Raw genomic sequence first — 15,005 nt, 5'->3', positions numbered from 1 at the left:
AACGGGGGTTCTGCAGAGCCACGCATAACTTTCCGGCCTGCGGTGGGATGTGGGTAGATATAGGCACCACCTACCTTATCTGACTCCCACAGATATGCACCCCCGCCTGCGCCCCGCCGCGCTGCTGATAGGTGGAGGAATCGGGGTGAGCGAAGGTTGCCGTTGGCCCGGGGTGTCGGGGGATGAAGGACGTTGATGCTGACGCGAATTTTCCCCGTCCATGGGAAAATTTTCGAGAATCAGCGTAGCTTCACCGCGTCGTGCGCTTAGCGAACGCGACAATTTATGCGGTACTATTAGACACCCATAATACACTATGCCTGTACGTGTGACAATGAAAAGTCATCGCTGCGGGTGCAACCGAACAAAGCCCAAAAGTTCAATAACGCCTCAGTTGGGTGGGTGCTGCTGGAGAGTGGAAGATTACAGAGCTTGAGGAGTAAAGGGGATCAAGCCGCCTCCTTCCGTGTCATAATTCTTCTCCTTAGAATTTCGCTTGATCCTTAGAACCGACGTGAGTTTTTTCCGTGAATTGTTAGAATTTCGTCAATTTTAGGGTGCGAGATTCCGCGTCACGTAACGAAATCAAGTGAATTAATACCGGCACACTTCGCGGTGCGGAGTGGAAACGAAGGGTCGTAAGATACAGATGAAGCTGAGTAGCCGCGCGGTGTATGAAACTCCCTCCCCATTTACGAGTTATAGGCACCGCGGATCTTTCATTTACATAATGATTTATTTCAACCGAAAAAAATCCCATTCAACCATCCGAATGAAACGATGTTTCATCACATTGGGGTGAAAAGAGCCCTCGTTGCACGTTCGTCACGCACTTATCGCCCCCGCTGGATAGTTAGTGGTAACGAACTACCATATCGCGTTCCCTCCTGTAACATGGTATGCGAAAGCTGTTCCACATGCAATATGCACGATTTGTTCGTCGGCAGGAAGGATTTCCATTACCCATCGTCAAAACGAACCATTTTAAACCGATCTCCTGCTCGGCAAAACTTCATCCACCATCACGTTGACGGATTATTATTTATTGAGCTCCCCCTTGATACGCAACTGTCACAGAGGACTAGACCTATCAATCTAATAAAGCTCGACTGCGTTGTACCCGTTTGTAATTATACACTCACGATAGCATGAGTATACACGTAAACCACATAGGTACGTGCCTGTGAATACAAATAAGGTATGCTGCAGTACCTAAAAGGAACGAGAGTAACGAGGATTGCTCAACATCAACCACGCAATCATTGACGATGCGGGTGCAATCCTGAACCCGAAGCCGTTGTCACTCCAAATCGACCAATAGAGTCTATCCAAATCGTCGAATTACATATTCGTGAAATGGGAGAGAATTAAATCAAGGATGGGAATCCGTGAGAATGATAAGCTTTCATCGGAATAAACGTGGGAGCTGCTACTGCGGTTTCGCCGATGAGCACATGGTTCAGCAGCAACCTGATATCTCCAGCCGTATAGTTTTTAGGCGGGAGAGGCCTATCATTGCCCCCCAATATTAACTAACCTATAATAATAAAAAATAACGGGCATACTACCCCGACACTAAAAATATCGAAAGACACCGCGTTTACTCCCCCAAGATAAGAACGGAGTTCGAGCCGAATGCCACGAAATCTTGAAGGGTATATAAATATACCCATATATCTATACATACATGTGCGTCGAAACCCTGACGATACCCATATATGACAAACCTGGTAATATTTTCACGAGTATGTACAGCACAAGCGAATGTATACATTGCGCGTGAATTCCTCGGAACGTATTCGTCAATAGATGTGAATATCTGAGTATATTGGATACGCAGGATTTTATTCGGCTCGAATTTTTGCGTAATATTCGGTTTGGTATTGAATATGACTTTTCCATATCGTCTAAGAATGCACATTGCCCGTCGGTCATCACTCGGCGAAAAAATACTCGTATAACCTTTCAGGATTTCAAGAGTTCTGAAAAATGTTGAAAAGTTCGTGCGGTTTAACGAGAAACATTTCAACTGGAAATTGCAGAGCTTCTAGGTTTTTTTCCGATTTTTATTACAAGGAAAAGCTGTTGCTAGCAGTAAATCCGAGACGAAGGTTTTACTAGGTCTCAATCAATCTGAAAGAGGCTACGCCGCGCCGCGCCGCCGTTCTCCCGATCTTCTCTACAGAGTTTCCGCGTCCTCGAATCTCTTCATGACTTCGTCGAGTGCGCGAAATCCCTCAGGACCGTCTGGACGGATTCCTTAGCGGCCACAATGATCATCGGAACCGAACTCTACGAGAGGAAAGCTGAGCAACTCGGGGCTTGTTACCGCTTCGTAGTGGCTGCAGAGGCTAAAGGTAAGCGTGGGTGCGCCAAGAGATGTTCAAACAGCTTAAATACTGGACAACTTCACGTGTTCAGGATGAGTAGGCTTGGGGCTTTGAGTGTGAGCAAACGGACCCGACGGCGACGGTGGGGGATTCGAGGGTTCGGAATGACCCGGCAAAGGTCCGCTGGGGTGACTGAGAACGACGTGGGAGGCAACCACCGCGGACATACAGTATTATCTGTTTATATTTCGCTAGCTAGAAGGCGGCTGGGTTTCCGAGTTCCTGGAGCGATTCATCTCCCACGGATGTACTACAGTTTAATTTCCCTAAATCCACGTCCACATGTCGTTCCCCTTTCACAATGAAATATTCCAATATAATCGACCGTTACCAACAGACGTTGCTTTGGCATTAATCTTCTTCGTGTTAACTAGACTTGGTTTTGCCTCTGTGATGAGAAAAGTAGGATTCATCTCCGAAGAATGAATGATCCGTTATAGACATTTTAGTTCTGTCATAATTATTGCTTGAATTCTTACAATTTGAAAGGGGTTATGCATGAAATTTTCTTTCTCAGGAACGTAAAAGCAAAGTCTGCGAGACGCTTCGCGAACAAAAAGAGATATTTTACTAGCGACTGTGAATGTGAAATACTTGGATTTGTATAGATGACTATGCGAATTTTAATTAACATTAATATCCAGTAACTTTAAATATAATTTTCACTGATGCAATACGATAATGATTAAAAACATGCATCAGGAAGTAATCGTCTGAGAGAAGTACGTCTACACTCACCATGCTGCAGTGCCCCGAGAATCCCAGAATGCGACAACAGGAGCCACAATAGGAGCAAGGGCCACTTCATCTTGGAGCTGAAAGCACAGAAAAGCAAGAATATTCATGAGAAAAACATTGTCTCGCTTCTTATCTCGAGACACGATAATTATCCTTCGTGCGTAAAACATGGGTAGCTAAAAAAAAAAAAAAAAAAAATACTGCGATAAACATGGTAATAAAGGAGAAATATAAAAATGCAAGCAATAAACGAACAACCTCGAAGAAACACCGTACGCTACGTCTTTCGAAGCCGCTGGTAGTTGCCACTGCAATACAACACCGAGAGAGAGAGAGAGAGAGAGAGAGAGCGAGGCACAGCCCCGGAACCAGACTGCATGAGACCGACAAACTAATATCTGCAAGAGGGGTTTTATTTTTCTTTATTAGCCGGAGGATGTAACAATAGCCCGGGCTCGGTGTCAATGGTCTGGTTCTTCGCTGCCAGCGCATCTGGAGGAGACGAAGGTGGCGGTGCTCTTGCTCACACCAATACACACAGCAACAAACACAGCCACGCAGAACCGTACGGAATTCTCAGAGATGATGAAAATGGTGGTGGTAGACGCGATGGTGGTGGTGGTGGTGGTGGTGGTGGTGGTGGTAGTAGTGGTGATGCTGGCGGTGGAGTCGGGCCTCTGTCATCTCGCGAACGGATAGAAGCACATCGCCGCGAGCGTCTCTTCTTGCTTAGGAAGACCACCCCTTCCTTGCCCCCCCGCCTCATCGCAAGCCCGAAGCCACCCTCGCCCGTTCCCCTAAATGGCCATGTGACGCTAGCAGCACCAACAGCCGCCGTATTCCGTTCCCTTACTCTGTCCCGTGTATATGATATCTATGTGCGTATGGTGTGTGTATATATATATATACATATACATATGGATGAACGTCGGTGTTGGTGTGCAGTTGCAGGTGTTTGTGGATGTTCATATAGCCCGCGTTCTGTTTCCTTCCTCTTCAACGGCACAGCGGCGGTGGTGGGTTTGTGTGGATGGAGTTAACGGGTGGGGGTGGAAAGAAACGTCGGTTTTTTACTTCTCTGATGGCATATTGTGGTAGATTATGATCGGGGCATTCGTAGGAGTAAAAGTGTGCATCATCTTGAGGTAAAAAAATCGTAGGTACCACCGACTGCGTCATCGGAGTGAATTCAGGTGGACGAGAGAAGCAGGGATACACGCGTGACCGTTGCCATGGGCGACAAATCACCGATTCGTCGAAAATCCGGACACCCAAAACCAAGAAAAATACACGCGGTAGAATTATGTGTAGCTTTTAGGGAGTCATTGCGGTTCTTTAATTCTCCGAGTAAAGGTAAAAATAAACTCATCGCTTTACTCAGCTACAGGACTCCCGAGGGACTGTAATTGTGAGTTTTGCGAAGTAAATTAGGAAAACAAGCCTGAAGCTTTGCCTGCTTGGCTCAAAAAATTAAGCTCCTCATCGAGCTGCTGGAATAACGTTATTTTGCCGGATTAATTACCGGGTCACGTGTGCGCGCATACTTAAATAGCTCGGATAACCGAAAGGCCGGAGCCCCGTGTTTGATTTAACGCGAAACACGTGGCTAATGACATGATTTGATAACGCAATGTGTTTCATCTCCACCCTTCGTTCTCGACACACAAAGCTACCATTGGTCAGCAAGATAGCGCCGCTTAGCGTTCATAACGCGTACCCACAGAATTCGTTAGCTGGGCGATACTCGTAACATTAATTACTCTCTTCGGCATCGAAACACGGAAATAAAAGTAATTACCATTCTACGAGCCGCAAACCTCCAGCCTTGGTGGTCCGGGTATCGTGATAACAATTACTATTGGCGTCTAAAAAGAAAAAAAAAAAAAAAAAAAAAAAAACTACCACAGTTCAACGATTGGAAGTTGTGAAAATTCTGAGCCGAGTTTTCGTCTCCGTTCTCTGTTGTTCTTTTGCCTTTTGACCGCGGTCAGTACTTAGCGGTCAACGAGGTGAAAAAAGGACGAAGATGGTTCCCTGCACGGACGGAAAACCGGGAACGGCGACGGGGGTTGGGGAGGTTGATAGCCTCGACTTGGTGGTATTGCTCGTTGAAGCTACTGCAGAAACCACGAGCGCTCAGGGAGGCGACCAGTACCGTCTGTTCGCACAATGGCGTCTGTGTCCCGCACACCCCTTTATGCAGGGGTATAATGTACCACACCGTATCCGAAACTACGGGCAAGCGGACGACAGATTTCTCTCGGCAACGTGGTGCATATGGGCACAAATTGGCCCGAGACTGAGGAGAAAGGGGTTTTTAACCCTCGGGGAACTGCCTTCGGAGATTACGACTCGCCGATTCCTTCGTCTCGAGAACGCCAAGTTAGGATTTACGATATTCTAAGCGATCTGAGATAGCTTCACTTTGATCTCCCATCGTGTGATGAGATGGCTGAAATAATTCGCGAAGCAATTCCAGGACTCTTGCAACCTCCAGTCGTGGTGTAGGTAATATTTGTGCGAAATTCCACCGATCCATGAACCCTTACTGAAGGTGAGTACATATAATTACATAAATACCGCAAGCTCTGGACCAATCCTCGCGTGCTCACCACACCCCGAGTAGACCGCTCGCTGCAGGTGCCAACTACAGTCATTCGAGCTTGGGCGTACAAGAGCAGTGGTTGTCAAGAAGTTCGCGCAGAAACGTTGGTTCCTGGTGGTAGAAAGCAAAGTAGATATGATAGGTACGAATTTTGGAGAAATGGAAGGTTTCCTAAAACGGAAAGAGTGATTCATAGTGAAGGAGAAATAATGAATTTATGATGGATTCACTATTGATGACCGAGTGATTGTTGTGTGCATTCCCACCATAAATCCCGATGCAACGTTCACCTCTGCACAATAGGAATGGTGGAAACAATTGCAATGAATTACATCGCGTCGCCAGTTGCAGGACGATAAGATTTGAGCGCCGCTTGCTTGTTCCGTGGCATATCGAATAATGCACCCTACAGTAGGGGCGAGACACGAGGCACCGGTAGAGCTAACTCGAAATGGTATTATACATATATCTGGACGTCATACTGCAAACAGAGCTACAGCTGCGACAAGTAATAGTTCTGTCGCGCATTGTTCATGAGATAAGGGATGTCGGTGGAGTGATTTACGAGCGGCTATATACGCTACCGCGTTGTAATAAGTCGATTGATAATTTATTCAATAATAATTCCGATTCCCATCCATTAACGTTCCTGGTGTACCAAACTAAGTTACAACTTCGGAAAGAATTTCGATAAGCAGAAGTAATTCAGCGAAGGGGAAGGAGCATATTAGGTCAATGGGAAAAGCAACAAGTTTAACGAGTAATCAAATCGGAAGTCCCAACTCCCAAGTCGATTGATTGATTCTGGCGATGGAAAAACGCTCTGCAAATTCAACGAATGGCGTAGCTCGCTCTGTAATTCAGATTAAAGATAAACGAACGGGTAAACACACTTGCAACTTGTCCAATAACATCCTGATGAAATTGAGACTTTTCAACCGTCAAAAGCGAGAGATCAAATTATTGGTAAAGCAACGTTGAAATGTAAGATCAACGACGAATGGAAGGAGAAGTCAAAACTACATTGAATAAACCTGCTTTTATACACATATTGCTGACGCGAAAATAATGATTATTGGATCACCTGTAAAGAGGATGAAAATGTTAATCTAAACTAGGCGTTGACAACAAAGCCGCCAACGACACTGCGGTACATTTGGACATCTATTTGTTGGATAGGGTATACCCTGATTCCCACAGCTACTGATGTGTGTGGGACGGCTTCGCCTATCCCATATGCAATTTGCAAAATACGTCGCGTATTCGTTCCAGCCTCACTTCATTTATACCCTCACAATGTCGAGGCGTATGGGTAGAGTACGAAAATGGGCTCGTGTTCATAACTCGACCCGGGATCGGTTGATCCAATTTGATTTCCCCCCTTCTCCAGTATCCTATACCCTTCCTCAAGCTTCACCCCGGCCCACTTCCCGCCCCACTTTCATTTCTAGTAACCCTAACGATGTAACCCAGCGCGACGCACGTCTAACCATCGAGGTGGGCCACATGGTCCAATTCCCCTCACGGAAACGTGGAAAGCTCGTCAGCTTCCTTATTTTTCACAACTTTTACAAACCCTGAGAGGTTTCCCAGAAGATTGATGAAAAATTAAGGTCAACTTCAAGCGTCATGGTCAGCTGCATCAGTGGCAGCGGAAAAGAAAACCAAGGGGCAAAAAAACATCACTCCACCTTCCCTAAGAAGTCGGATATGGGATTATCGTTACACCCATAAACCTGCCCAACGACCAACTCGAGAAAAAGGCCGATTGGTTTCGCATCACTTCCATGAAAGCTCTTCCACTTCTGACGAGCCAACTTCTCCGGGTGTGGGAGGGGTAATGAGGTGTCTTTCGAGGGTAATATCGTAATGGATGATCCACCGCAAGATCCTCTTAGTAACAAACTCCTCAGCGGCCTAATTCCGACACTTTGCGTGCGCAAATGTGTTGGGCTCCCCGCTTGTGTACAGTACGGAATGCCTACAAATGGTATATCAATATGTATCCATTAAATCCCCCTTCTTCATCGGCAATTATCAACGGTCGTGTTTCGGATTAGCAGTTGCTAAGCGACCACGCGCGATGCCCTCGAGTTGCTCAACGGATGAATCGGAAGTGATTGTGACCAACCTGTCAGGCTACGAATTTTACCCCTCCTCTTTGAACAGCAACAACTTCCAATCTGAGAATTAGGTACGTAGGTCTTCGGTGCTCATCTGCTGGAACCTAAGACGCGTGAATGAATTCTACTTCGTACTTTTTTATTCTTTGTTCTTGCTGTTCTTCTTTTGTCAAGTGATCGGTTTATCGAAAGTGTATCTTCAAAGGTTCTGTAATACGTTTTGGAAATAGCAGCACGTCGATACGTTCCAGTGTGGTAAAATACGCGAGTGGGAAAGCTGAGTGGTTTCTTTTCGTCGATCTGATTTTCTGCTCTGATATTTTCCCAGCATTTCATCAACCGTATATATTTTCCTTAACGCTCCGAATCATTTTTAGCTCTCAGAATTGTTGACTTCCATACTTGATGCTAGCCGATTGACCGCACGACAGTAAGCATAGCTCTTGAGGGAAACAAACGTTTGAGTACGTTTGAGAGTATGATCATAGCAAGGCAAACATGAGTCGCATCTGCAGTGCATTTTCAACCGCTCACTCGCTTAGATTGCATGCTAAAGTGAAGAATATGAATAAAGGTTGGAATCGTCAAGTTCTGCAGATTTCTGATTTTCAGTTCATCAATGATTTTTGGATCCTGGAACCTTTTCCATTTCATTCTGGAACGGCTGTCACGATGTAATGAAAAAACGGAGTGCTTGTTATCCAAAATAATAGCTATTCTCAGTAAAATAATCTGTGTATATCTAGACATTTTGCAGCAATCTATAAAAATTTATACGTTTATCTCGATTACCAATTGAAACAGAGCGAAAACTTTTAGCTAAACAAAGTACCTCTTTCCTTTCCATGTACGCACTAGGTCGTACGATATTTTTTTCTACGATTTTCACCTCTCCAAATTGGTTACGCAGTATGAAGCTAAAGTGAAAACGAAATGCCCGTAAAATCTGGTTAGTAAACCAAGGGAGCCAATGAATTTTTGCGAATATCCTGAATGTCAGAATGGATACTTCCAAGTTGACATTATAATATGCATGTAATTAGTCCTATAGACAGACAAGTAATAAATATTCAGGTAAATATAGGCTTGTCTGATTGAAATTCATGACGATCGATAAAGTTCTTCGGTAACCGGAAATTCCCGCAATTACCTACCTTCGTTTATAATCAATGGCATGAATAAAGAAAAAGAAAAGAAAGGAAAAAGTAGGCCGCACGTCAAGTGAGAACGCAGTAAGCCAGTAAGCCGTTCTTTCGAAGAAGAAGGGCGTGCGCCGTGGGGGCGGGGGGGAGGGTCGGGGGTTGTTAATTAATAGACCGTGCCGCGTATGTTTCTGCAAGTACGCGGTGCGTTGTTAGGTAAATGCCGGCGTGGTACGTTAACGGGAACAGTCTGGTATACCAGCGTCGAACGGCGTCGAACACGGAACATCCAGTATAACGCCGTCTGGGTGGATCGATGGTGGGTTCGCATGCACCGTCGCCCAGGACGCAGCCCCCGCCCAACCGATGTATTAGATAAACTATCCCGATAGATTACTTGACAAGCTTCGAAACAAACTCTGTCAAGTTATTAATAATGATTAACGCGTCGACGGTTTAAACGCGATCTTATCTTACGAGCAATAGTTACTCCGCTGGTGCAGATATTTATTCGCGAATATATGTATATGAGAATATTCGCATCTCTCCTCTTCCTCCCGCCAATTTTCTTCCCATTTCATTCGACGTTTATTTTTGACTCTCATGGCCGAGGCTGGTGAATTATTTCAAACCATTGAGCAGCAATCATTCTAACAAGACTCTCCGAAGTGCCGCGAGATTCGATCGACGAAGGATCTTTCGAGAGCACTGTGAATCGTTAGACGCGCATTATTATACCTATGTCAGCAGACACTTTCGCTTATTTGTAATTCGAATTCGTCGCCTGCAGATCCTTCCGAATATCTGGGTCGCGTATAAGTACGTTGGTAATGTATTTGTAAAAATGTGAGTAGCGCAAGATTCCTCATCCCAAGGGGGAGATATTCGCGGAATACATACCCCAGCCATCTGGAACGAATCCTACGTAGGACAGGAGGGTGAGGGATACCGTTAAGCCCCCCTTCCGCCATTTCCCCTGCGCACCCTCGGCCGCCTCGCTTCTGAACTTCCCCTTATGAATATTTAAACTGGATATTAAAGGCACAAAATCACCGCACAACGGGCGTCTACCTTCAAAATGGTACAGCGCGTTCCTCGGATGTTGGCGCCTCCAGGTCCGTATATTTACTATCAATTCGCTATTTCACTACCAAACGATCCTCCGATCTCACGCATTGATCACCGCCAATATGTGCGCAAAGCGTTTAGCCAATCGTCCGTAACGTAGTTTCGTTACTCAAACAACCGCAACGACCCGAGCTCTCATTCCGAATTTCCCAACGCTAATGATAGCATACCGATCGCATATGAAGTGGTCCCAGAATTAATATCATTACGAGCTACTTCCTACTACGTGGGACTCGGGGAAGTTGGAAATTACCACTTAGTAAAACACCAATCGTTAAAAATACTGGAGATGAAGATTTCTTCGATCTTTAGAGGATCACCTTCGTCAAGGTGAAAGAATCATAGCGGAATGAATCCGTGATAACGATACTAAATTATTCTCTCGTTGATTGCCGAAATCTTCCTCGGTAATCCACCGTCGACATTTACTCTCTCCTCCATTCTCTCGCTTGTCCATTTTACGACTTATTTTGGCTCGCGTCGATATATTTATACCCAAACCAAGATCGATTTATCATTAACGTCAGTTTTTCTACTTAATTATCTCTGAAATCCCGCTCACGACTGCTCCATTTAGATATTCCATAGATAGTCGGCGACGCTATCAGCGTCACGAATAATATATACCTACCAGCTAACAGGTTTCACTTAACAACGAAATTGATTCGCTTAGAAATTGTAAGCATATTCAAAGAGAAACTTGGAAAGGGGGAAGAGAATTGCGGGAGGTGGTGGAACGTTGCATGCGAAACAGGCCAAGAAATGGTCCAAGGAAGAGCAATATTATGCCACCCGTCAGAGTCCCTTAAAACCCGCAGTCAGCTATCCGAAGAACCCTCCCGGGCGTCTAATTCGGAGTCAGCTGGTGGAAAGGAATGGGACCCATTTTGGTAGCCTGAGGCTGACATCCACCATCTGGCAACACTCAGCATTTAACTTGACTCGGATCGACTTTCCTTGTCCGATTCTCTCATTCCGCAGCTCATCAATTGATATTTGAAATAACTTCGATGCCAATTATTTGGAGATATTCGAAACTAGCCTCGAGGCCTCGAAACAAATGCCTCGGCTTGGAGTCTCTTTGATCCGCGTTCGCTCGGACTAGCCTTTCGTTATTAGACAAGATTCTAATATCTCGGGGCGAGGCATTGATCTGAATTTCATTGAGGCCCGGGGAGGGCGGGCGTAGGGACAGCTTAGGCAATATTACTTCGCGCCGAAAATGGCACTTTGACGTCGACCCAGATATTACCTACTTAACGTGTGGCTGGTTTTATTATCGCGCAGCGAACGAAAACGTAGTTCCTTCCACGCAAGCTCGTCGGTTCTTCGTCGGTTCTTCGAGTACTAAAATTCCGAGACTACCTGCTCCTTGGGAGCTCTATATTCACGGGCATAGATGTATGCGTACACACCCGTATGCGAGGGTTCGATGAAAACGTTCGCATCCTTGACTAGTCAAACGCGTTTGTGTACCCTCACCCTTTTCAAAGTTCATTAAACGCAAGGAGAGTCAACCGCATGAAGATCCACTTGAAAAAAAAGTTCATTAAAAAGTCTAATAACTCATTTCGAAAGTGAAATATCGTAGCACTTTTTTTTAAGCGTCAAGTCCTGCAATCTTCGCGAGAAATAATTGTCCATTTTAATTAACGATATACGAGATGATAAGAGACTGCTTTCATTCATTGTGCAGTATAACTTCGCTTTTCTGAGCAGCCTCACATCCGGTGCTTTAGTACTTTTTAACTGATGCGTCGAATTTCACCTTCGCTTCAGTTTTTTTCTTTACAGACGTGTGAATTTTTCACGGATAAATGTAAAGATCTTGCACACGTGGATCTGCATAAGCATAGTAAACTTTGCGCAAACATGACTCTGGGAACGACATGGAGTGGAAGCAGTTGCCATCAAAAAGGAATGGAAGTGCTGAATAGAGATTAGAAGGTACATAACGCATCACGTGCTCCTCTATACATGTCATCACCTTCGTCAGTCGTGACTTTGAATTTACCGGCGGACAAAGGAGGGATTAATTGTATTTGCAGAAGCGTACCTGTCCAGGAGTAGAGTAAACTTGATTAGAAACGATTTTCACGCGGATCGTTTTATACAACGCATTCGGTATTTCCTCCTTGTACCGCGTTTCGGTAGGGTGCAGGTATTATTCTCGTGTTGGTAAGGTGAAAAACATCGCGCGAAGAAGAAGGGAGATGAGAAAATTTAGCAAAGCAAAAGGGAGATGGAGATGGAGATGGAGAGGGAGTGAAGGCGCGAGTAGCGAGACCGTAGACAAAGTTTTAATTGCTCTTGAAAACGAGTGGTTGTCACATTTAAAACAATCTCCAAACTTGCGGGGGTTTACCGAAGTTTTTGCCACCCCTTCTTCCCCCCCAACGCAGGCAGCCTCCGAAGACGAGCTGAGATCGTTGTTTGGTCACGTCTCAATGTCACCGAAGCCTCCGGCTATCCGCAAAAGAAGCCGAAAATACACAACTGCGAGGTGACGATAGAATTTCGACTCTTCGAACGACTCCACGCTCCTACCCTAATCTCTCTTTCAACCGTGTCTTTATAGCTTAATCGATTAACTAGCCAAGCCTTCGCGACACCGACTGGGTATATCGAATGGTTTGCGGGACGAAACTTGAAAACAAGTCGCAAGCGACCCAGGAAGTTTACAAAGTGCGGGGACGGTTCAGTAGGAAAAGTTTACTTCTTCTTTTCCCGGTTCTTTTCTTTTATTTCCAATCTTGCCCCCCTTTTAAATGACGAATGACCTGCAATGCACCGCGCTAACCGAGCAATCGGCTAGGGAATATCAGGAACGGGTGTGAAAGTCTGAAGTGAAAAGCTTTTTACGGGTACGTGGGCTTTAACAGACGTCTAATTATTAAACCTACCCACGCATGGTGTGTATATATGTATATGTATACACATGTATACCGTAGCGGAGGTGAAGTAAAGTTGGACGGGATTTGCTGCGCGTCGCCTTACCAAGGGGTGTAAACAGGACCGTTAAGGATGACACTTTACAGACAAATTAACGCACATAACCAAGGATACGTCACGTCGTACCCTTTGAAAAGTTTCTACGAGGTTTACGTCAGTTATATTAATAAGCCGACGAGGGTAAAAACTCGGTGAAAATTCTTTGCCAGCGGACCGATGAAGAACTAGAGAACGAGGGTTGACTCACGAGGTGTGATCGTGATCGAAACGAAAATCGAAGTTACGATTAGCTGGTCCTGAAAACGAAGGAAAAAATTATCTAATTAGCAGGAAGAACCACTTACGTAGGATAATGTTCCAACGGGGTGAATTTTCACCTTTTTTTACAGGCCTATAACCTCGCTACGAGATGCGACGCTATGTGGATGCGGACCCATGGGACCTTCCGCCTGATCGTCTCCTTAAAGTGAGCGATGACTCTATAGTTGGACGATTCCTTAAACGAGGGCGAGGCAGTAAAGAAGTCGACAAAAAATGAGCCTCGAGGCGTTTGCCAAGAACGGAGAAAGGAGGAGAGAGGGAGAGATTGAGAGAGAGAGAGCGAGAAAGAGGGGAAGTAGGAGATGGTAAAAGAAGTCGGAGAGGGAGCGAGGTAAGAGGGCAACAGAATTGTCTGCTTCCACGATTCTTAGCCAGTGAAATTGATGGGAAGGACAGAAGTTTAGTGCGCCCTGATATATCTTCGGTTCTCCTGCGGGCCCGACATCCCGACGCAGCGGAGACCTGGAGGCATGTAACTTTCGCGTGGTGGTATAAGGCGGCGGAAAGAGAAAAAAAGATATAAAAAATGAAGGTAAAACGAAAAGAAAAGAATATTAAAAAAAAAACCGGAGACAAATCAGAGAGAATTTAAGGCGCAGGGATGAGTGGGTGGTGATACGGAGCTCAGTCTTGGAGGGAAGTCAACGAGAGTCGCCTTGAGGCCGGTATGTGGCGGAATCGGCCACTTGTTTGCAGTTCAAGTTGTTGGCCGACGACAACCGGTCCTCAAATCTCTGCCCCTTGGCCGTACCACCTCCACCCTCCCCCATGCTGCGTGTAGAAAGAAAAATTCCCGACGAGGTTTATCATGTTCCAGAACGAAACCCAACCCTCCCCCCCTCCTTATGAAGCAACCTTATGCAATGCCATAAACCAAAAGTTACATTATTCAGAGGTTGTGTGGAGGAACGAAAAAAAGAGAGAAAAAGAAAAAGGAAACAGAGGGAAGGAAAAATACGGCAGAGAAAAGATAAGGCGAGTCTGAATAGAGTATAAGGTGTACAAGGTAGAGGAAGCACATCGCGCGTGGATATGCGTTCCGGGGGTTAATCTCCGGCCTTACTCTCAATTCCGACGGTGAGCTCTTCCTTCCGATGGTCGCGACGCAATTTTCCGGGGAAGGGGCGCCGCTGACCGTAAGTCGTAAAATACATTCGTAGTTTCTACGGGGGTGGGACAAGGGTGGAGGCAGTAGGTACCCACTGTTATCGATTGAAGAGAGTTCGTTTCGTGGCTCGCGGTTGGAGAACCGAGTTTCCGGACAAACGTTAAGGCTGCGACCTCCCCTGGCCCAACTTAACCCGATATAAACTGATATAACCCAACCTAACCTAGCCTAACTTTATCTCACATCAGCCAGGTTTCGGTGCGGGCGGGACCTTTCAGTTCCCACGTGACGACAAGTTAGCGGCTAATAAATTGAGATCCAAACTCGGTCTGCGGAGATCGTCGAAAATTTCCCCGTTCAAGAGAGGGTATAATACAACAAACCAGACGACGGTAGCTCTCACGCCGTAGCTTCTAGAACCGGGATCAACTTATAGGTGGCTCTGTCGTATTTCGAAAATCACTCTTCCATAACGCGTTAAATCTCGTGCATAACAAT

At 45.6% G+C, this 15,005-nt stretch overlaps 1 protein-coding gene across 1 annotated transcript in view; it reads right to left on the bottom strand.

Moving 5' to 3' along the window:
• LOC124409356 overlaps window positions 1-15,005 on the bottom strand; it is a 112,381-nt gene that overhangs the window by 52,814 nt on the left and 44,562 nt on the right. The window contains exon 2 of the mRNA XM_046886932.1: window positions 3,129-3,205. Coding sequence (XP_046742888.1) covers window positions 3,129-3,198 — 70 coding nt within the window. The 5' untranslated portion in view covers window positions 3,199-3,205. The remainder of the gene's footprint in view (window positions 1-3,128; window positions 3,206-15,005) is intronic.

This window comes from Diprion similis, chromosome 8 (genome assembly GCF_021155765.1).
Source record: "Diprion similis isolate iyDipSimi1 chromosome 8, iyDipSimi1.1, whole genome shotgun sequence".
NCBI classification, from domain to species: domain Eukaryota; kingdom Metazoa; phylum Arthropoda; class Insecta; order Hymenoptera; family Diprionidae; genus Diprion; species Diprion similis.
Note: the sequence above shows the minus strand (reverse complement) of the source record. Positions and strands in the feature narration are given on the sequence as shown.